Source organism: Trachypithecus francoisi, unplaced genomic scaffold, assembly GCF_009764315.1.
Source record: "Trachypithecus francoisi isolate TF-2019V2 unplaced genomic scaffold, Tfra_2.0 Lachesis_group0, whole genome shotgun sequence".
Taxonomy (NCBI): domain Eukaryota; kingdom Metazoa; phylum Chordata; class Mammalia; order Primates; family Cercopithecidae; genus Trachypithecus; species Trachypithecus francoisi.
Window position 1 is genome coordinate 79846728 of NW_022681453.1, and position 20977 is coordinate 79867704.

At 45.5% G+C, this 20977-nt stretch overlaps 1 protein-coding gene across 1 annotated transcript; it reads left to right on the plus strand.

Moving 5' to 3' along the window:
- Positions 1-12301: 12301 nt before the first annotated feature.
- Positions 12302-19983, plus strand: DPPA4 (developmental pluripotency associated 4). Its single transcript, XM_033211352.1, has 6 exons — positions 12302-12425; positions 14237-14397; positions 14484-14534; positions 16851-17139; positions 18544-18742; positions 19604-19983. The coding sequence occupies exons 1-6, from the start codon at positions 12359-12361 to the stop codon at positions 19638-19640; spliced, it is 804 nt and encodes a 267-aa protein (XP_033067243.1). The 5' UTR covers positions 12302-12358; the 3' UTR covers positions 19641-19983.
- The last annotated feature ends 994 nt before the right edge of the window (positions 19984-20977 follow it).

Here is a 20977-nt window from a genome sequence, read left to right on the forward strand (position 1 = left end):
CAGGAAACAACCCAAAATTTATTCAAAAAAAGGGACTAAATAGGCCAGGCTTGGTGGCTCTGGCGTGTAATCCCAGCAGTTTGGGAGGCCGAGATGGGTGGATCATGAGGTCAGGAGATCGAGACCATCCTGGCTAACACGGTGAAACCCCGTCTCTACAAAAAATACAAAAAACTAGCCGGGCGAAGTGGCGGGCGCCTGTAGTCCCAGCTACTCCGGAGGCTGAGGCGGGAGAATGGCATGAAGCCGGGAGGCGGAGCTTGCAGTGAGCTGAGATCCGGCCACTGCACTCCAGCCTGGGTGACAGAGCAAGACTCCGTCTCAAAAAAAAAAAAAAAAAAACAAACAAAAACAAAAACAAACAAAAAAAAACAATAATAATAATAAAATGGATTTTTTGTTTGTTTGTTTGTTTTTTTGAGATGGAGTCTCCCTCTGTCGCCCAGCCTTGAGTGCAGTGGTACCATCTCAGCTCACTGCAAGCTCCACCTCCCGGGTTCACACCATTCTCCTGCCCCAACCTCCTAAGTAGCTGGGACTACAGGTGCCACCACCACGCCCGGCTAATTTTTTTTGTATTTTTAGTAGAGACGGGGTTTCACCGTATTAGCCAGGATGCTCTCGATCTCCTGACCTCATGATCTGCCCGCCTCAGCCTCCCAAAGTGCTGGGATTACAGGCGTTAGCCATCGCGTCCGGCCATAAAATGGATTTTTAAAAAAGCATTTGAATCTGTTTAACAAACTTGAAATAAACTAGAGCCGGGTGCAGTGGCTCACGCCTGTAATCCCAGCACTTTGGGAGGCCCAGGCGGGCGGATCACGAGGTCAGGAAATCGAGACCATCCTGGCTAACACGGTGAAACCCCATCTCTACTAAAAATACAAAAAATTTGTCGGGTGAGGTGGCGGGCGCCTGTAGTCCCAGCTACTGGGGAGGCTGAGGCAAGAGAATGGCATAAACCCGGGAGGCGGAGCTTGCAGTGAGCCGAGACCGCGCCACTGCACTCCAGCCTGGGCGATAGGGCGAGACTCTGTCTCAAAATAAAAATAAAATAAAATAAACTAGGGACACAGGGCTGCCCCAGTGGTTGTACAGATTGTAGTCTCTCAGAGAGGGACTTGAGAAAGGACAAGAATTGGGCCGAAATAAAGCTCAGGAGCCATTTGCCAAGCTCTATGACCTCACTCACAAATTGCAACAGCCTGAAGGAAGTGGCAATTTTTTTCTAATTGGTGCGCTTAAGTCTTTTTGCAATTTGTCAGCCCCAAAGTGTTATTTTTTAAAATATGTATACAAAATTTCATATGTGCTAATGATGGCCCTAGGACACAATTCATTTGGCACTTAGCATAGGAAGAGAGTCAAAAAGTGAAAACCTAATAACCCAGAAATGATCCTGCTGGAGCACAATTAATTGGGGGTTCAGAGCGTGGAACTAGTAGCCGAAGAAAAAGGAAAGCATATTAGGGGGATTTCCTAGATGTATTACTGTTTTTTGTTTTGTTTTGTTTTGAGAGGGAGTCTGGCTCTTTCACCTAGGTTGGAGTATTGCACAATCTCAGCTCACTGCAATCTCTTCCTCCCAGGTTCAAGCAATTCTCCTGCCTCCTGAGTAGCAGAGATGACAGGCGTGCGCCATCACGCCAGGCTAATTTTTGTATTTTTAGTAGGGATGGGGTTTCACCACGTTAGCCAGGCTGGTCTCAAACTCCTGACCTCAAGTGATCCGCCTGCCTGAGCCAACCAAAGTCCTGGGATTACAGGCGTGAGCCATCACACCCAGCCTGTGTTACCGTTTTAAACGAACATTTCAAAGTGTAAGCATTGTCACTGAAGCCGATCTGTGGGGTCTGAAGGTTATAGAGTTCTGGTGGTCCCTCTATAAGAAAAAAATAGATACATGTAATTATGAATGCAAGCTTGCCAGGGCCCTGACAGCAACTTGGAATGGGCCAGTGCAAGTAAAGGACCTGAAACTTAATTAGCTTCACGGTAAATCTGTCCCCTGGTTCGAAAGTCCTGTTCTTTAAAGTAAATGTCTAAACAGGATGTGGTGGTGCACACCTGTAACTACTCAGAAGGCTAAAGCAGGAGGATCTTTTGATTCCTGGAGTTCAGGAGTTTGAGACCAGCCCGAGGAATGTAAGGAGATCAACCCAACCACCTCCATATTTTATTTTATTTTAAGAAAAGAGAATGCCTACAGAAAACAAGTATTTGAGTCAATGATACTGTTTACGGGCATTTTCATGGTAATTAAGGACCAAAGCCACCTTTTTTTTATGGAGTCTCACTCTGTCCCCCAGGCTGGAGTCCAATGGCATGATCTTGGCTCCCCTCAACTCCGCCTCCCAGGTTCAAGCAATTCTCCTGCCTCAGCCTCCGGAGTAGCTGGGATTACAGGAACGCGCTACCATGCCCGGCTGTTTTTTTGTATTTTTAGTTGAGACGGAGTTTTGCCATGTCGGCCAGGCTGGTCTCAAACTCCTGACCTCAAGTGATCCGCCTGCCTCGGCCTCCCAAAGTGCTGGGATTAGAGGCGTGAGCCACCACACCCAGAGTCACCTTCTTCTTTTTAGTGCTTAAGATATGGCCGGGCGCGGTGGCTCACGCCTATAATCCCAACACTTTGGGAAGCCGAGGCGGGCGGGTCACTTGAGGTCGGGAGATGGAGACCACCCTAGCTAACAGAGTGAAACCCCGTCTCTACTAAAAATACAAAAAATTAGCCGGGCATGGTGGCGCATGCCTGTAATCCCAGCTACTTGGGAGGGTGAAGCAGGAGAATCGCTTGAACCAGGGAGGTGGAGGTTGCGGTGAGCCAGTATCTTGCCATTGCACTCCAGCATGGGCAACAAGAGCGAAACTCCGTCTCACAACATTAAAAAAAAAAAAAAAAATTGGCCGGGCGTGGTGGCTGGCGCCTGTAATCCCAGCTATTTGGGAAGCTGAGGCACGAGAATCGCTTAACCCCAGGAGGCAGAGGCTGCAGTGAGCTGAGGTCGCGCCACTGCACTCCAGCCCGGGCTGTAGAGCGAGACTCTGTCTCAAAAAAAATAAAAATAAGATATGAAGGAAGGGAGGAAAGGAGGGAGGGAGGGAAATTGTTTATAAACAAATAGGTTTGGGTTTTCTTGTTGTTTTTGATGATACCAGCTCTATCATCTACCTACAACTTTTCCCTTTTTAAACAAAAGTTACTAATTAACCTCATGGTCTGTCTTACTCCCTAAATTTAATTTTAACTGACTCACCTATTTTCTAAAGTAAAATAACCACTAAAACAGCAATGATTATCCACTATAGGAGATACTACAAGGTGGAATTATTATAAATTAGGTGTGTCAAGTTACTTGTTAAATACTAGTCTCTTGGACATGGGAAAAGAGGTATTTTCATGCACTGTTATAAATTGGTGAACTCTATATAAATATTAATTAAACCCAGCTTTTGACTCAGCGCTTCTGGAATACACAGCAGAGAGATACAGACGAGGGTTCCCTTCCTCAAAAAAAAAAAAAAAAAAAAGAAGACAACCCAGCCACAATACCCCTACATCTCTCAAATTCATTCCTCTCCAAATTTCTCTCTCTCTCTTTTTTTCAGTCTTTTTTTTTTTGAAACAGGGTCTCACTATGTTACCCAGACTGGAGTACAGTGGCACGATCTCGGCTCACTGCAACCTCCACCTCTTGGACTCAAGCCATACTCCCACTTCAGCCTCTGGAGGAGCTGGCACCCGTGCGTGTGCCACCACGCCTGGTAATTTTTTGTATTTTGGTAGAAATGGGGTTTCACTATATTGCCCAGGCTGGTCTCGAACTGAGCTCAAGCGATTCTCCTGCCTCCCAAAGTGCTGGGATTACTGGCATGAGCCACTAGAGCCACCACGCCCCGCTCTTCTGATCCCAACATGTGCTGTGCCAAACACTGTGTTCTCCAGACACGCCCACAACCCTCTAAGTAAAAGCTATTATTTTCATCAGCCTCATTTTACAGATGAGAAAAGAAAGAGACCTAAAGTTATTGCCCAGGTCACACAGCTAGTGAAGGCGAGACAGGAGTTTAAATCCTGTCTGCCTAGCTGCTAAAGCCTTACATTTAAAAATCAGTCAGTCTGGCCTAGATTTGGTGTCTGTGCTTTTATGTTTTATTTTTTATTTTTATTTTTATTTTTTTGAGACAGAGTCTCGCTCTGTTGCCCAGGCTGGAGTGCAGTGGCGCGATCTCGGCTCACTACAAACCCTGCCTCCTGGATTCATGCCATTCTCCTGCCTCAGCCTCCGGAGTAGCTGGGATTACAGACATGTGCCACCACGCCCAGCTAATTTTTGTATTTTTAGTAGAGATGGGGCTTCACCATATTGGCCAGGCTTGTCTTGAACTCCTGACCTCGTGATCCACCTGCCTTGGCCTCCCAAAGTGCTGGGATTACAGGCGTGAGCCACCGTGCCCGGCCTGGTGTCTGTGCTCTTAAACACAGTCCATACTTCCTCTCCAGTCTCAAGGCTGCTCAGTAGCCTCCTAACTCACCTCTGTGCTGTCTCTGATCATCCCCACTTCTTTCTCATTGAAATTGAGAGAGCTTTACAAAATGCTCATCAGAGTCAGCCCATCCTTACCCACACCTTGAATATTTCAGTAGCTTCCCCGTGGTCCTCAACCTAAAGATCAGAAGGCCTACCTATTCCACTCAGCTGACACTTAACCCCTCCCTCTCTGAGCTCCAGCCCCACTGCTCTTCTTTCAGTCCCTGATCATGCTGAGCTGCCTCAGGAGTGGGGTGCCTTCTCCCCAGAGCTCATCCTTCCCTTCCCCTATTCAGTTAGTTCAGTTCCCCACCTCCTTTAGATCTGATACTTTTCTGACTTGAAAACTCCTGTTGCAGAGCAGGGCAAGGGGCTCACGGCTATAATACAAGCACTTTGGGAGGCCAAGGAGGGAGGCTCACTTAAACCCAGGGATTCGAGACCAGCCTGGGCAACAGTGAGACCTTATCTCTATAAACAAAACAAAATAAAAACCTCTGTAGGCTGTCATACATAGGGAATTATCCTGCTTTGCAAGGGTCATAATTGAACAGTTTGCATTTGTTTTGATTATACATATAAATAAAATATATTTTGAAAGCATGTGGGCCGGGCGTGGTGGCTCATGCCTGTAACCCCAGCACTTTGGGAGGCTGAGGCAGGCGGAGCACTTGAGGTCAGGAGTTCAAGTGCTTGGTTAACATGGGGAAACTCCATCTCCACTAAAAATACAAAAATTAGATGGGTGTGGTGGCATGAGCCAGTGGTCCCAGCTACTCTGGAGGCTGAGGCATGAGAATCGCTTAAATACAGGAGGTGGAGGCTGCAGTGCCACTGCACTCCAGCCTGGGTGACAAAGCGAGACTTCCTCTCAAAAAAAAAAAAAAATTGCACTTAATATATTTTTATTCAATAAGTGAATGGGAGATTCTGTTGTTCAATTATGAATACTTTTTGAAATCAAGATAGAAGTGTAGGCACTGGAATTATAACATTAAAAATAGCAGTAAAGTTTTTCTTTTGACTACCAAATATTTGTAGGAAATTTTACACACAAAATTAGTTATTTCTCAGAAAACACAATAAACTTGCAGTTATTCCTACTTTACATTTGAAAAACCAGTGCACAAATAGGTTGCACTCTGCTCCAAACTTCCTATAAATTACAACTCCAACAAACCTGACAAAAAGATATTTGACTTTTTTTTTTTTTTTTTTTTTTTTTTTTGCTTTTTCATGAGGAGAAGGGACAAGGTCTGGCTCTATTGCCCAGGCTAGGGTGCAGTGGCATGATCACAGCTCATGGCAGCCTCAAATTCCTGGGTTCAAGTGATCCTTCTACCTTAGTCTCCTGATGGAACTACAGGCACGTGCCACCACACCCAGCTAATTTCTTTTTCTATTTTTTGTAGAGACAGGATTTCACTAAATTGCCCAGGCTGGTCTTAAACTCCTGGGTTCTGGCAATCCTTCTACCTCAGCCCCCCTAAATGCTTAGATTACAGGCAGGAGCCGAACATATTTGGCTTTTTGCTTATTTCCAGAACTCAGTAATATTATTTCCAGTTATTTCCAAACATTTTAAATTAAATTGTACTAATTTATTTTATGTATAGGATGCCAGCTAACCCATGTTTTAAATGGTTGGTGTAATTCTTTTAGAATTGCGTTGCCAGAAATAGTAGTGGACCCAATAATTTATAAGTGATTAATCCCAGTATACACTCCATCTGTTCATACCAAATTAGTTTGTACCTTGCCCAGAATTAGATGTTTCAGTGCCTCAGTTTAAATTCAGAACTCCAATTATTCTGTTTGTTTGTTTGTTTGTTTGTTTTGAGACGGAGTGTCGCTCTGTCACCCAAGCTGGAGTGTGGGGGCACCATCTGGACTCACTGCAACCTCTGCCTCTCCAGCTCAAGCAATTCTCCTGCCTCAGCTTCCTCACTAGCTGGGATTACAGGCACGCACCACCATGCCCAGCTAATTTTTGTATTTTTAGTAGAGAAGGGGTTCTCCATTGTTGGCCAGGCTGGTCTCGAACTCCTGAACTCAAGTGACCTGCCCACCTCAGCCACCCAAAGTGCTGGGATTACAGGCGTGAGCCACCACGCCCAGCCCAGAACTCCAATTATTCTGAATGTTGCATTCAATTACACTGAGAAAAGAAAGATGATTCAATTATACACTCTGTACACAAACCTTAACTAGTAAGTCGTACTGGTGGTTATCAAAGGCTGTGGTAAAGAATTGTTAAATCTGGCCGGGCGCGGTGGCTCAAGCCTGTAATCCTAGCACTTTGGGAGGCCGAGACGGGCGGATCACGAGGTCAGGAGATCGAGACCATCCTGACTAACACGGTGAAACCCGTCTCTACTAAAAACTACAAAAAACTAGCCGGGCGAGGTGGCGGCGCCTGTAGTCCCAGCTACTCGGAGGCTGAGGCAGGAGAATGGCGTGAACCCGGGAGGCGTAGCTTGCAGTGAGCTGAGATCCGGCCACAGCACTCCAGCCTGGGTGACAGCGCGAGACTCCGTCTCAAAAAAAAAAAAAAAAAAAAAAAAAAAAAAAAAAAAAAAAAAAAAAAGAATTGTTAAATCAAAGCCCTAATATCTCCCCGATGACCTCAACTCACCTGGTTTCCTCTTTGCCGCCTTGGGGGTTGCCCAGTCCACAACCTGCACTTCCTTCTCCATTCCTGGGCTCCGTTTACTTACTTTCTCTGTCCGTGGATTTCTAGCCTGTGAGCAGATTACTAACACCATTTGGATTAAAGATGGTCTCTTATTTATCATTTTAGGACAAGCAATGAGATGTAGGAAAAAAATATGACAAAGTAAACCAAAGAACGAAGGAGACTTTGGACCCTGACAAGGGAGGATTTCAGTCGCACAGCCACTGCTTCCTTCACTTCACATCTCTTGACAACCTGACAGGGAGCATTGATCTGAGGAAGGATTTTTCAAATTATTTTAAGGAGAAAAACTTGAACTTCTTTGGGAGTCAGTAGGTTAGGGGTTCACTTACTGTGCTATTGGAAAAGTTACCAATAAAATTTAATACCAAACTTTAGTCATATATAAAATAGGGAATAATAATGACTGAGTTTTAAACCCTCAATTTGAGATATAAAAAAATACTTGGGCTGGGAGTGGTGGCTCACGCCTGTAATCCCAACACTTTGGGAGGACAAGGCTGGAGAATCACTTGAGGGCAGGAGTTCGAGACCAGCCTGGTCAAAATAGCGAGATTCCCCACCCACACCCAACTTGCCTTCTACAAAATAAATAAATAACAAATACTCTATAGACTTTAAAAGCTACTATTATTAGTTCGTTGGCAGATGAAATGATGCTCGGTATTAGTACAGAGAAACCTGGAGTTTTAGTTGGTTGAGTGATTTACTTAGGAAATGGAATGTATTTGGTACAAGAAAATAGCTTTCTTCAAGCCGCCAGCCTGGTCCCTGAAGTCTACTGTTTACACAAGTCCCATTATTAAATCCCTTCACACATCCTGCTCAAGTCTCTGGCCACATTTTTTTTTTTTTTTTCTCCCGGTAGAATCGTTCTGAAGGAGTCCTGAATCTCCCAAAGTCTCCGGAACCATACTTTGGATAATTACATTTAAAGTGCACAGAAAAGCGCCAGGAATGGTATTAGTAATTCAACCCAAAGGTCACCCCATGAATAAGAAAGAATGCAATTTTAGCATTTACAAATTGTGGGGGAGGTAACAGACGGGGAGAAGAAAAGAAGAGGTGAGGAGGGGAGAAAAAGGGTCTTCGGGCGGCAGGAAGTGGGAGGAGACTTTGCAAACAGCAATCTTAGGGCTGGGGCCATTTTGGAAGCATTTGCGAGGCTCCGCTTCCACAAGTATGGAGAAGGCGAAAGGCAAGGAGGTCAGTATAGTTTTACTGGATTTGTTTTCTGTCTTTGTCTTCGTGTTTCTGTCTTCCCTGGGCACTCTTGATTTTTCTTTTGAGGAGAAAAGAATGTGCCTTCGAATTGTCTCTTGACTTTTTTTTTTTTTTTTTTTTAAGAGTAAAGCCCAAGAACATGATTGCAGCCTGGTATATTGGAGTGAGGAGACAAGAAATGAGGTTTTCTAGGGTTAGTTGAGGAGGTTGAGGGTATCAAAAGATAGGGGGAAAAAAAGAGGCCGGGCGCGGTGGCTCACGCCTGTAATCCCAGCACTTTGGGCAGCCGAGGCGGGCGGATCACCTGAGGTCGGGAGTTCGAGACCAGCCTGACCACCATGGAGAAACCCCGTCTCTACTAAAAATACAAAATTAGCTGAGTGTGGTGACGCACACCTGTAATCCCAGCTACTCGGGAGGCTGAAGCAGGAGAATCGCTTGAACCCGGGAGGCGGAGGTTGCGGTGAGCCGAGATCGCGCCATTGCACCCCCAGCTTGGGCAACAAGAGCGAAACTCTATCTCAAAAGAAAAAGTTAAAAAATTAGGCTTTCAGGTTAGTTTTGGAACAGGGTCTCTCACTTTGTCTCTCGGGCTGTAGTGCAGTGGCAGCACCATCACTGCTCACTGCAACCTCGACCTCCCAGGCTCAAGCGATCTTCCCACCTTGGCCTTCCAAAGTGCTGCTGGGACTACAGGCGCGCGCCGCTGCTCCCGGCCGGGTTTTCTGTTTTGAAGAGGTGCTTTGTCCTGTCAGAAAGAATTAATTGAATATCGGGGCTAGAGGGAAATGGTAACGGGAGAAAAGGGTGGTAAGGAAGAAGTAATTGAGCTGAGGCTGGAAAAGAATGAAACCCCTTAACTTCCTTTAGACGGACACAGATCCCAAACCAAAGGTCCTGAGACTGAATTCGTCCCGTTTTCCCAGCGTCCTTAGGACCTAGGAGTAATCAGAAGCCAGACATTGACAGCAATGCAGACAGAAAGTGAAGGAAGAGAGGCTTTGAAGACGTTGCACAGGCCCTGAACGGCCATATCCGAGCGCTCTCAGGTCCTCTTCATTTGAACCGGGTCATTTTTAACCGTCTCGGTTTTAGGTCATTTTTGAGGTCCAAAGTGAGTACTTTATGTCAGGGTTATGCAAATGTAAATTTCAAGTCCAAATGTAGAACTTCTGTAGAGATGTAAAAATGCCATACAAATGTTAATTTGTCCGGTAATCCACCCTGAAAGAAAAAGATTTAGATTTAGGAGAAATTTTATTATTGTGGTTTTTTTTTTTTTAATGAATCGAGTTTCACTCTGTAGCCCAGGCTGGAGTGCAGTAGCCGATCTCAGCTCACTGCAGCCTCTGCCTCCCGGGTTCAAGCGACTCTCCTGACTCAGCCACCGGATTAGCTGAGATTGCAGGCGCGCACCACCAAGCCCAGGTAGTTTTGGTATTTTTGGTAGTGATTGAGTTTCGATATGTTGGCCAGGCTGGTCTCGAACTCCTGACCTCCATCAGTCAGCCCACCTCGGCCTCCCGAAGTGCTGGGATTACAGGCGTGAGCCACGGAGCCTAGCCTGGATATTTAAATTTTAATTTATATCTAACGTACTCTTAATCTGTGTGTCTTTATGTTACCTCTGATCCACAGCTTGTGTCTGAGAAGTAAATTGTTGCCAGATTGCTATGAGAATTAAATGAATGAAAATAAGGAAGGCCAAGACCAGGCACAGTGGCACATGCCTGTAATCCCAGCACTTTGGGAGGCCGAGGCAGAGAATTGCTTGAACCTGGGAGGTGGAGGTTGCAGTGAGCTGAGATTGTGCCACTGTGCTCCAGCCTGGAAGACAGAGCGAGACTTCTCTCAAGTAAAAAGAATATAGGGAGCCCTTGGGCGCGGTGGCTCACGCCTTTAACCCCAACACCTCATCTCTACAAAACATTAGCCAGGCGTGGTGGTGCCTGTAGTCCCAGCTACTCAGGAGACTGAGGCAAAGGATCACTTGAGGAGGTAGAGATCCGAGTGACCGTCCTGCCACTGCATTCCAGCCTGGGCAACAGAGCAAGCCCTTTTCTTTAATAAATAAATATTTTTTTAAAAAAGAATGAAAATAAGGAACATATCAAAGCGAATGCCTGGTATGAGACGGGATCAATATATGTTACTGTCTCTGGATTAAACAACTTTTCTCCACTCCCACTTTGCTTCCTTTGATTCAATTAACCAGTATTTATTGAGTGCCTATGATGAAAAGGAAAGAAATGCTATCCTCCTGGAGCTTATAGTCAAGAGGAGTGTCAATCATTAATCAAATCACACAAACCAATTTAATTGCAATTAACAAGTAGTAGAAATGAGACAGTATGTAGTAGATTTGTCTGGAAGGACTAGAGGGGGTTCCCAGGTCGAATAACACTTGAGGTGAGACTCTTAAAAGGGGAGGATTTTTAAGGTATAAGATTTTAAAGTGTAAGGCCGGGCGCGGTGGCTCAAGCCTGTAATCCCAGCACTTTGGGAGGCCGAGATGGGCGGATCACGAGGTCAGGAGATCGAGACCATCCTGGCTAACACGGTGAAACCTCGTCTCTACTAAAAATGCAAAAAACTAGCCGGGCGAGGTGGCGGGCGCCTGTAGTCCCAGCTACTCCGGAGGCTGAGGCAGGAGAATGGCATAAACCCGGGAGGCGGAGCTTGCAGTGAGCTGAGATCCGGCCACTGCACCCCAGCCCGGGAGACAGAGCAAGACTCCGTCTCAAAAAAAAAAAAAAAAGATTTTAAAGTGTAAATAGAAGTAGGGTGGAGGTTGGGGCTGAGGAATGTGTAACAACTTTGGAAAGGAAAGGAATTATGTGGCTGGAGCTTGGGTAGGGAGAGCAGTGTGAAATAGGAGGTAAGAGTCTGGTAGGTAATGTTAAAGACAATTATTTTTATGCTGAGAGCAATAAACCACTGAAACGATGTAAACTTCATAGTGTCACTCTGCCAACAGTGTTAGAAAATAATTTATTTGGAAGGGGTCAAGAATGAAGGATTGGGGGAAAAAATTCTTCCAGGTGAGAGATGATGGAATACAGTAGGTGAGTTAAGGGCCTTTCTTTCTTTCTTTTTTTTTTTTTTGAGACAGTCTCATTTTATCACCCAGGTTGGAGTGCAGCAGTGCAGCCTCTACCTACCTCCCTGGCTCAAGTGATTCTCCTACCTCAGTCTCTTGAGTAGCTTGGGCTACAGGCACGTACCACCATGCTCAGCTAATCTTGTTTGCTTTTTGTAGAGGCAAGGTTTCACTTGTTGCTCAGGCTGGTATCCAATTACTGGACTCAAGCGATCCTCTTGCCTTGGCCTCCTAAAGCACTTGGATTACAGGCGTGAGCCACCACGCCTGGCCTGCATGACACTGTGTATTAAGATGATACCCAATGGCCGGGCGCGGTGGCTCAAGCCTGTAATCCCAGCACTTTGGGAGGCCGAGACGGGCGGATCACGAGGTCAGGAGATCGAGACCATGCTGGCTAATACGGTGAAACCCTGCTTCTACTTAAAAATACAAAAAAACTAGCCGGGCGACGAGGCGGGCGCCTGTAGTCCCAGCTACTCGGGAGGCTGAGGCAGGAGAATGGCATAAACCCGGGAGGCGGAGCTTGCAGTGAGCTGAGATCCGGCCACTGCACTCCAGCCTGGGTGGCAGAGCAAGACTCTGTCTCAAAAAAAAAAAAAAAAAAAAGATGATACCCAGAGGAGAATTCACACTGCCAGTGGAGTCCAGTGACTGCCTTGGTGCCTTAGAAGCGAGTTATCTTGAGGCAGGTAGTGTATGTGTGGTTTGGACACTAGAGGAATGACTGACCAGCTCCTCTGTTCCCAGTAGACCTCCACAGAGAAGTCGAGGGAAGAGGATCAGCAGGCTTCTAATCAACCAAACATGATTGCTTTGCCAGGAACATCAGCAAAGGGAACCAAAGAAAAAATGTCTGTCAAAGGCAATAAAGGTAAGAGGTCTTCAAATCCTCAAATCCCACTTTCTCAGGTCTTAGAAGCCAAAGGAAGTTTTCTGAAGAAGAAAAGCCAGGGAAGAAATTTCCATCATATATTGTGCAAATCCTATAGTTAATGGAAGTCTAGCTTAAATTGCACCTTCCTGAAGCATCTTTTGGTCACCATTGTCCTAACCGATCCCCTCCTATCTTCAGACTTCCACAGCATATTTGGTTCTGTTGATCATTTTTTCCTTCACTTGCTACTTGGAGTTAAGAATTTCAATGTGCAATGATTTGGGAACAGACAGCTGTAAATTTGAAGACCCATTCTTGAAACCGGACTTCCTATTCTAAAAATAAGTTTGAACAATATCTACCTTTATTCGGGTGTGGGAATGGAGTGTTAAAATGTACATAGAATAATTAAGTGAAGCACTTAGACTATGCCTAAGAAGTAATATGTACAGAGTAAACCCTACTAACTGTAAGTGTCATTACAGGCTGTGTCTTTTTTTTTGAGACACCAAGACAGGGTGTTGCTCTGTCATCCAGGCTGGAGTGTGGTGGCACCATCTCAGTTCCCTGCAACCTCTGCCTCCCTGGTTCAAGCGATTGTCCTGTCTTAGCCTCCCAAGTTAGCTAGGATTGCAGGCGTGTGCCACCATGCCTGGCTGATTTTTGTATTTTTAGTATAGACGGGGTTTTACCATATTGGCCAGGCTGGTTGTGAACTCTTTGCCTCAAGTGACCCATCTGCCTTGGCCTCCTAAAGTGCTGGGATTACAGGTGTGAGCCACCAGACCCAGCCTTAGACATTTTTTTGGCACGATCCTGGCCCACTAAAACGTCTGCTTCCCGGGTTCAAACAGTTATCCAGCCTCAGCCTCCCAAGTACTGGGATTACAGGCATGTGCCATCACGCCCAGCGAATTTTTTTTTTTTTTTTTTTAGTAGAGACGGCATTTCACCATGTTGGCCATGCTGGTCTCAAACTCCTGACCTCAGGTTATCCCCTCACCTCGGCCTCCCAGAGTGCTGGGATTACAGTGTAAGCCACTGCGCCTGGCCAAATATCTTTACTGAATGAAGGATGAACAGAAACAGCACAGCTAAGGAAGCATACCTGCTATGAAACCAGAGTGCTGCCCTGAGTAGGGTGGGCTGGCAGAATTAGGGATATTAGTGGTTGCCTGTGTAGCATTGTCAGGTGTTGAGTTTGCTTTGTGGATAGAGGACACCACTGAGTATTATCTCAAGTCTAAGACAGCGGTAATTCCCCTGGGATGAAAGTGCCATCTCCGGTGCCACCACCTGGGTTCTGTCGATTAAAGGGTTCACAAAGGAGCACGTGTACTTGAGTAGTGGGGAGATCTAGGAATAAAACTGGGATTTAGAAGTGGTAAGTCCTAGGTTTGAGAGGGATTGAACTATTAATAACTAAAACTGATTTTAGGCTGGGCGCGGTGGCTTAGGCCTGTAATCCCAGCACTTTGGAAGGCCTAGGTGGGCAGATCACAAGTTCAGGAGTTCGAGACCAGCTTGGCCAACATGGTGAAACTTCACCTCCACTAAATATAGAAAAAAAATCAGCCGGGCGTGGTGGTGGGCATCTGTAATCCCAGCTACTCAGGAGGCTGAGGCAGGAGAATCGCTTGAACCCAGGAGGCAGAGGTTACAGGGAGCCAAGATCGCGCCACTGCACTCCAGCCGGGCGACAAAGCAAGACTCTCTCCAAAAAAAAAAAAAAAAAAGTGATTTTACTTTTGAAATTCTGAAAAGGTACACAACTTAATTACTACTAATTTGATTCCATTCTCCTTCAGTGCTCTGTCCTAAGAAGAAGGCAGAGTACAGTGACAACCCCAGACCTCAGAAGAAGATACCAATCCCTCCATTACCCTCTAAACTGCCACCTGTTAATCTGATTCACCGGGACATTCTGCGGGCCTGGTGCCAGCAATTGAAGCTGAGCTCCAAAGGCCAGGTGAGGGCCTAGGCTGGAGATGGTACTGCTGGGAGGAAGGGTAGGAACCTTACTTGCCTTACTAACTCAGTTTTCTGTTGTCTTAGAAATTGGATGCATATAAGCGCCTGTGTGCCTTTGCCTACCCAAATCAAAAGGTAACTTTTTAAAGGATGTATGTTTCAGTGCTTATCCTAATTACCTATTGTAGCTTCAAAAGTGAGTAAAGGAACTGTCTTAGCCTCTGCTTGTCCCTCCACCCCTAGTTCTAAGAAAGAACTTACCATGTTCTTTCCCAAAGTATTTCCCATGCCTACTTTCCTTTTTTTTTTTTGAGATGGAGTCTTGCACTGTCACCCAGACTGGAGTGCTGTGGCACCACCTCAGCTCACTGCAACCTCCACCTCCCGAATTCAAGCAATTCTCCTACCTCAGCCTCCCAAGTAGCTGAGAATTACAAGCGCCCGCCACCACGCCCAGCTAATTTTTTGTATTTTTAGTAGAGGTGGGGTTTCACTATTTTGGTCAGGCTGGTCTTGAACTCCTGACCTCGTGGTCTGCCCACCTTGGCCTCCCAAAGTGCTGGGATTACAGGTGTGAGCCACCGTGCCTGGCCTTCCATCCCTACTTCTCACCAAGTCTGCAAAGAATAATAAAAATGAGGCAGCCCAGCCTGGCCAACATGGTGAAATCCTGTCTCTACTAAAAATACAAAAATTAGCCAGGTGTGGTGGTGCATGCTTGTAATCCCAGTTATTCAGGAGGCTGAGGCAGGAGAATTGCTTGAAACCAGGAGGCAGAGGTTTCCGTGAGCCAAGATGCACCATTGCACTCCAGCCTGGGGACAAGAGTGAAATGCTGTCTCAAAAAGAAAAATGGGGGGGAGGGATTGCATTGGGAGTTATACATGATATAAATGATGAATTGATGGGTGCTGACGAGTTGATGGGTGCAGCACACCAACATGGCACAAGTATACATATGTAACAGACCTGCACGTTACGCACATGTACCCTAGAACTTAAAGTATAATAAAAAAATAAATAAAATTAAATTTAAAAAAATATATACTCTAACCTAATAAAAAAATAAAATAAAAAATAAAAAAATAAAAAGAGGCAGCACTTAAATTTTTTTAATTGACAAAAATTGTATATTTTTATCATGTACAGCACATGGCTTTGAAATACGTATACATTGTGGAATGGCTAACTCAAGCTAATTAATACATACATCACTTTACATACTACATTATTATTATTATTATTATAATTATTGAGACAGAATTTCGCTCCACGCATCTGCTGCCTCCCAGGTTCAGACGATTCTCCCGCCTTAGCCTCCCGAGTAGCTTAGATTACAGGTATGCACCACCACACCTGGCTAATTTGGATTTTTAGTAGAGACGGCATTTCTCCATGTTGGTCAGGCTGGTCTCGAACTCCTGACCTCAGGTGATCTCCCCACCTCACCCTCCCAAAGTGCTGAGATTACAGGCGTGAGCCCCACTGTGCCCAGATTCTCTTTCTTTCTTTTTTTTTTTTAAGACGAAGTTTCGCTCTTGTTGCTCAGGCTGGAGTGCAGTGGCACAATCTCAGCTCACTGCAACCTCCACCTCCTCGGTTCAAGCTATTCTCCTGCCTCAGCCTCCAGAGTAGCTGGGATTACAGTCACCGGCCACCACGCCTGGCTGATGTTTGTATTTTTAGTAGAGACAGGGTTTCACCATGTTGGCCAGGCTGGTCTAGAACTCCTGACCTCGTGATCCGCTCGGTCTCCCAAAATGCTGAGATTACAGGCGTGAGCCACTGTGCCCGGCCAGCAATTTTCTTTCTTTCTTTTTTTTTTTAAAGACAGTCTCCCTCTGTCACCTAAGCTGGAGTGCAGGCTCACTGCAACCTCCGCCTCCCTGGTTCAAGTGATACCCCAGTCTCAGCCCCCTGAGTAGCTGGGATTGCAGGCATATGAGCCACCACGCCTGGATAATTTTTTTTTTTTTTTTTTTGAGACGGAGTCTCGCTCTGCCCCCAGGCTGGAGTGCAGTGGCCGGATCTCAGCTCACTGCAAGCTCCGCCTCCCGGGTTTACGCCATTCTCCTGCCTCAGCCTCCCGAGTAGCTGGGACTACAGGCGCCCGGCACCTCGCCCGGCTAGTTTTTTGTATTTTTTAGTAGAGACGGGTTTCACCGTGTTCGCCAGGATGGTCTCGATCTCCTGACCTCGTGATCCGCCCGTCTCGGCCTCCCAAAGTGCTGGGATTACAGACCTGAGCCATGTGCAGCCAACTGAGCAATTTTCAAGAAGACAGTACATTGTTATTAACTATGTATAGTTACCAAGTTGTACAATGGATCTCTTGAACCTAGACCTCCTAAGTGAAACTTTGCATTTGATCGAGAGCTCCTTAACTCTGAGGCCATTTTTGTTAGAATTTTAATCTTTATTTTTATCTTTATTATTTAACTCTTTCTGTAGGATTTTCCTAGCACAGCAAAAGAGGCCAAAATCCGGAAATCATTGCAAAAAAAAGTAAAGGTGGAAAAAGGGGAAACGTCCCTGCAAAGTTCTGAGACACATCCTCCTGAAGTGGCCCTTCCCCCTGCGGAGGGGCCGCCTGCCCTGGAAGATTCCACTGCTCTCCTTGAGGGAGTTAATACAGTTGTGGTGACAACTTCTGCCCCAGAGGCTTTGCTGGCCTCCTGGGCGAGAATTTCGGCCAGGGCGAGGACGCCAGAGGCAGTGGAATCTCCACAAGAGGCCTGTGGTAAGCCTAACATGAAGAGCTTATTCTGGTCCAGTGGAGAAATAAGCTTAGTAGAGATTAATGCCTGATACATTTTAGGGTATATCAAAATGCTTCTGAGGGCTGGCGATTCCTGGACCCTGCCCACAGAGTTTCTAATTCAGGTCTAGGACAGGACCTGAGCATTTACATTTCTTTCTTTCTTTTTTCTTTTTTTTTTGAGACGAAGTTTCGTTCTTACTTCCCAGGCTAGAGTGCAGTGGCGCGATCTTGGCTCACCACAACCTCAACCTCCTGGGTTCAAGCGATTCGCCTCCTTCATTCAGCCTTCCTGAGTAGCTGCCAGTAGAGGCAGGCGCAACCATGCCCGGCTAGTTTTGTATTTTTAGTGGAGACAGGTTTTCTCCACGTTGGACAGGCTGGTCTCAAGTTCCCGACCTCAGATGATCTGCCTGCCTCGGCCTCCCAGAGTGCTGGGATTACAGGTGTGAGCCACCACACCCGGCGAGAGTTTGCATTTCTAAGTTTTCCGGGCAGCACTAAGGATGCTGGTCTGGGGACCACAGTTTGAGAACCACTGCTTTAAATGATTGATGGCATCAGAAGGGGATAGCAGTTTGGTTTTCTTTCTTTTCCCTTTAAGCAATTTAAATTAAAAGTAAGATCTAAAACTAAGTGCCTGCAGCTGAGCCCCAGAATGGCATTAATAAGTTATTTAAAATATTTCCCAGTGTTTTCATTGTAAAATGGGTGATACCTACCTACCTTACATGTAAGAATTACAGAAAATACAACAAAAGAAGACAATAAACTGTTCAGTACAATCCAATGTGTGTTCAGAGCTGAGGCCCCTGAGCTTATTTCATGAAGCCCTTTCCAGACACTCTGGGTTAGTCTTTCTACCATCTGCCCACCTACAACTATACTACTTCCAACTAGATTTATTTATTTATTTGAGACAGAGTATTGCTCTGTCACCCAGGCTGTAGCGCAGTGGCGTGATCATGGCTCACTGCAAGCTCCGCCTCCCGGGTTCACGCCATTCTCCTGCCTCAGCCTCCCAAGTAGCTGGGACTACAGGCACCCGCCACCACACCCGGCTAATTTTTTGTATTTTTAGTAGAGGCGGGGTTTCACCGTGTTAGCCAGGATGGTCTCAATATCCTGACCTCATGATCCGCCCGCCTTGGCCTCCCAAAGTGCTCGGATTACAGGCATGAGCCACCATGTCCCACCTAGATTTTTAAGTTTTAATAGGAACTGTCTTGTATGCTTTTCTAAAGGAGAATAGAATAGAGAAGAGGTTAAGTTAGGATTTCAGGGTTCACATCTTGGAGTTGGTCAATCAAGGGTGATGGGCCATAATGCAGTCTTACATCGGTATGTCATCCTGGTGTGTGGGTACCTGTCTCTCTCCTTCGCCAGGTGTCAGGTGGTGTGTGGTCCATGGGAAAAGTCTCCCTGCAGACACAGATGGTTGGGTTCACCTGCAGTTTCATGCTGGTCAAGCCTGGGTTCCAGAAAAGCAAGAAGGGAGAGTGAGTGCACTCTTCTTGCTTCCTGCCTCCAATTTTCCACCCCCGCATCTTGAAGACAATATGTTGTGCCCCAAATGTGTTCACAGGTAATTACCTGATGCTTTTCTACAAACTAAAAGTGGATGCTGGATTTTTAATTGCAGAAAGTCAAGATATACATTAATCTTATATAGCCATGTATTTCAGGCTCAAATTGTCAGTAAAGAGTTTCAGGAAAATCATTACTCAGTTAAACTAAGTTTATCCCCAGGAAACAGAAACTGTGTCAAGGTTTAACGCTTCTACCTGGAGACACAGAATTCTGGGAGCAACAAACATTATATAATTACTACATTCAAAGTGTATGCCCGACACAGAAATAATGACTAGTGAAAAAGCTCTTCTTTAAGTAGCCTACAGTCTAAACAGGGATGGTGCACATACAAACACCTGGAATAACATGATGAATATCAAAGAAGAGATTCCTTAAGTTAAGGGAAGAATTGACTAGATGGAAAGGAGGGATCGGTAATTTCTCAGGCAGGGAAACATAGCAAGACCATCTCCCACAGGAGGAAGTGTGTGAATGTGTGATTGGCTTTTCCTTTGGGATATCCTGCTTTTTGCTATATTTTGATAACCTCTCTATGCCAAGCAAGTTGAATAGAAGTGAGGAGGTCACTTTGGGTAGTCCTCTAATGACATACTTGGGTTTTTGGGAAAGTGATGCAAAGAGCCCCTCCAAGGCCTCTTGTCCATGGTTCGCACAAGTCAGGGAACATATTTCAGAGGCATGATAACTTGGCTAATGATCTTCATTCTCGAATGACAGCGTCACAATCTTGTTACCTGTGATCTTAAAGTTGTAAGGGCAATTTCAACAGCATTCCAGCAGCGAGTTTCTTGGCTATTTTTGATATTTCTTGATTCTTACCTTTTTGAAAACAAACATTTTATTTGCTTTATAGGAACAAGGTCTTAATAAAAAGCCTCCAATGGGAATAGAATATCAGGAAAAAGGCCACATCTATGGTAATTAATGGCAGAAAGTCTGGAGAGTCGGATTCTGCGGGGCTGCTGACAGGTGAACTCTGGTCCTCTGCACACCTGTTTATGGACCATGCAGATTAGTGGGGTGGCAAATGTTAGCCTAAGAGTCCTAGCAGTGCCTGTTGCTTTGTGAGTGGAGATAGAGACTCTCAGATTTAAAAATGGGAAAAACATTTCGCAAATTACCAGAAATTGTAGTTAATATGTAGAAAACTCATTCATACTACTTTTCTAAAATAGACATGACTTCAGCAGCAGCTCTTTTTTGTTTTGTTTTGTCTTTTGAGACAGTGTCTCACTCTGTTGCCCAGGCTGGAGTGCACTTGGTGCAATCTCAGTTCAGTGCAATCTCTGCCTCCTGAGTTCAAGTGATTCTCCTACCTCAGCCTCCTAAGTAGCTGGGATTACAGGCACCTGCCACCACACCCAGCTTTTTTTTTTTTTTTTTTTTTTTTTTTTTTAATAGAGATGGGGTTTCCCCATGTTTGGCCAGGCTAGTCTCTAACGCCTTGGACTCAAGTGATCCACCCGCCTCGGCCTCCCAAAATGCTGGGATTATGGACATGAGCCACTGTGCCTGACCTTCAACAGTCTTTCAAGTGAGAAGTTCTTCAGCTGAGCATTGTGAACGAGTTGAGTAAAACGGTAGTTGGCTCTTGTGCTCGATTTTCTCTTCCTCTGAACACTGACTACTTTAGGAGCTGCTTCATTCCAATTGCAATTTCATAAAACGTAAAGTATTTTAAGGCAAAGAAAGGCTGTTCTCTCCCTCCCTCAAACACATGATTTTTAATATTCGAAACAATATTTTTCAAAGTTCTCTTAACCTGAGATTTCTATGGTTTGACTCCAGGATCAAAACACATGGGACTTTGCATTAGTTCACTTACAATTGTTTTGTATATTTCTGGTGTTTAAAAGGTTTAAGGTTGCTTCCCACTCATAAATACATAATATGTTGAACTTAAAATGTGTTTATTAACCGATTCTCCATAGATAAAAATAAGATGTGTATATAAAATAATTCATCTGTTGTGTTTAGGGAACCGTATTCGTTGCATGCAAATTTTATTGTTAGTGTTCTTAACTCAAAAGTAGGAGTAGGCCGGGCGCGGTGGCTCAAGCCTGTAATCCCAGCACTTTGGGAGGCCGAGACGGGCGGATCACGAGGTCAGGAGATCGAGATCATCCCGGCTAACACGGTGAAACCCCGTCTCTACTAAAAAAAATACAAAAATCTAGCCGGGCGAGGTGGCGGGCGCCTGTAGTCCCAGCTACTCGGGAGGCTGAGG

Coding starts and splice junctions, on each gene's coding strand:
- DPPA4 (XM_033211352.1), top strand. CDS start 12,359: ATGATTGCTTTGCCAGGAACATCAGCAAAGGGAACCAAAGAAAAAATG. Junction 17,140..18,543: donor ATCTCCACAAGAGGCCTGTG/GTAAGCCTAACA, acceptor CTCCTTCGCCAG/GTGTCAGGTGGTGTGTGGTC. Junction 18,743..19,603: donor TGCCCCAAATGTGTTCACAG/GTAATTACCTGA, acceptor TTTGCTTTATAG/GAACAAGGTCTTAATAAAAA.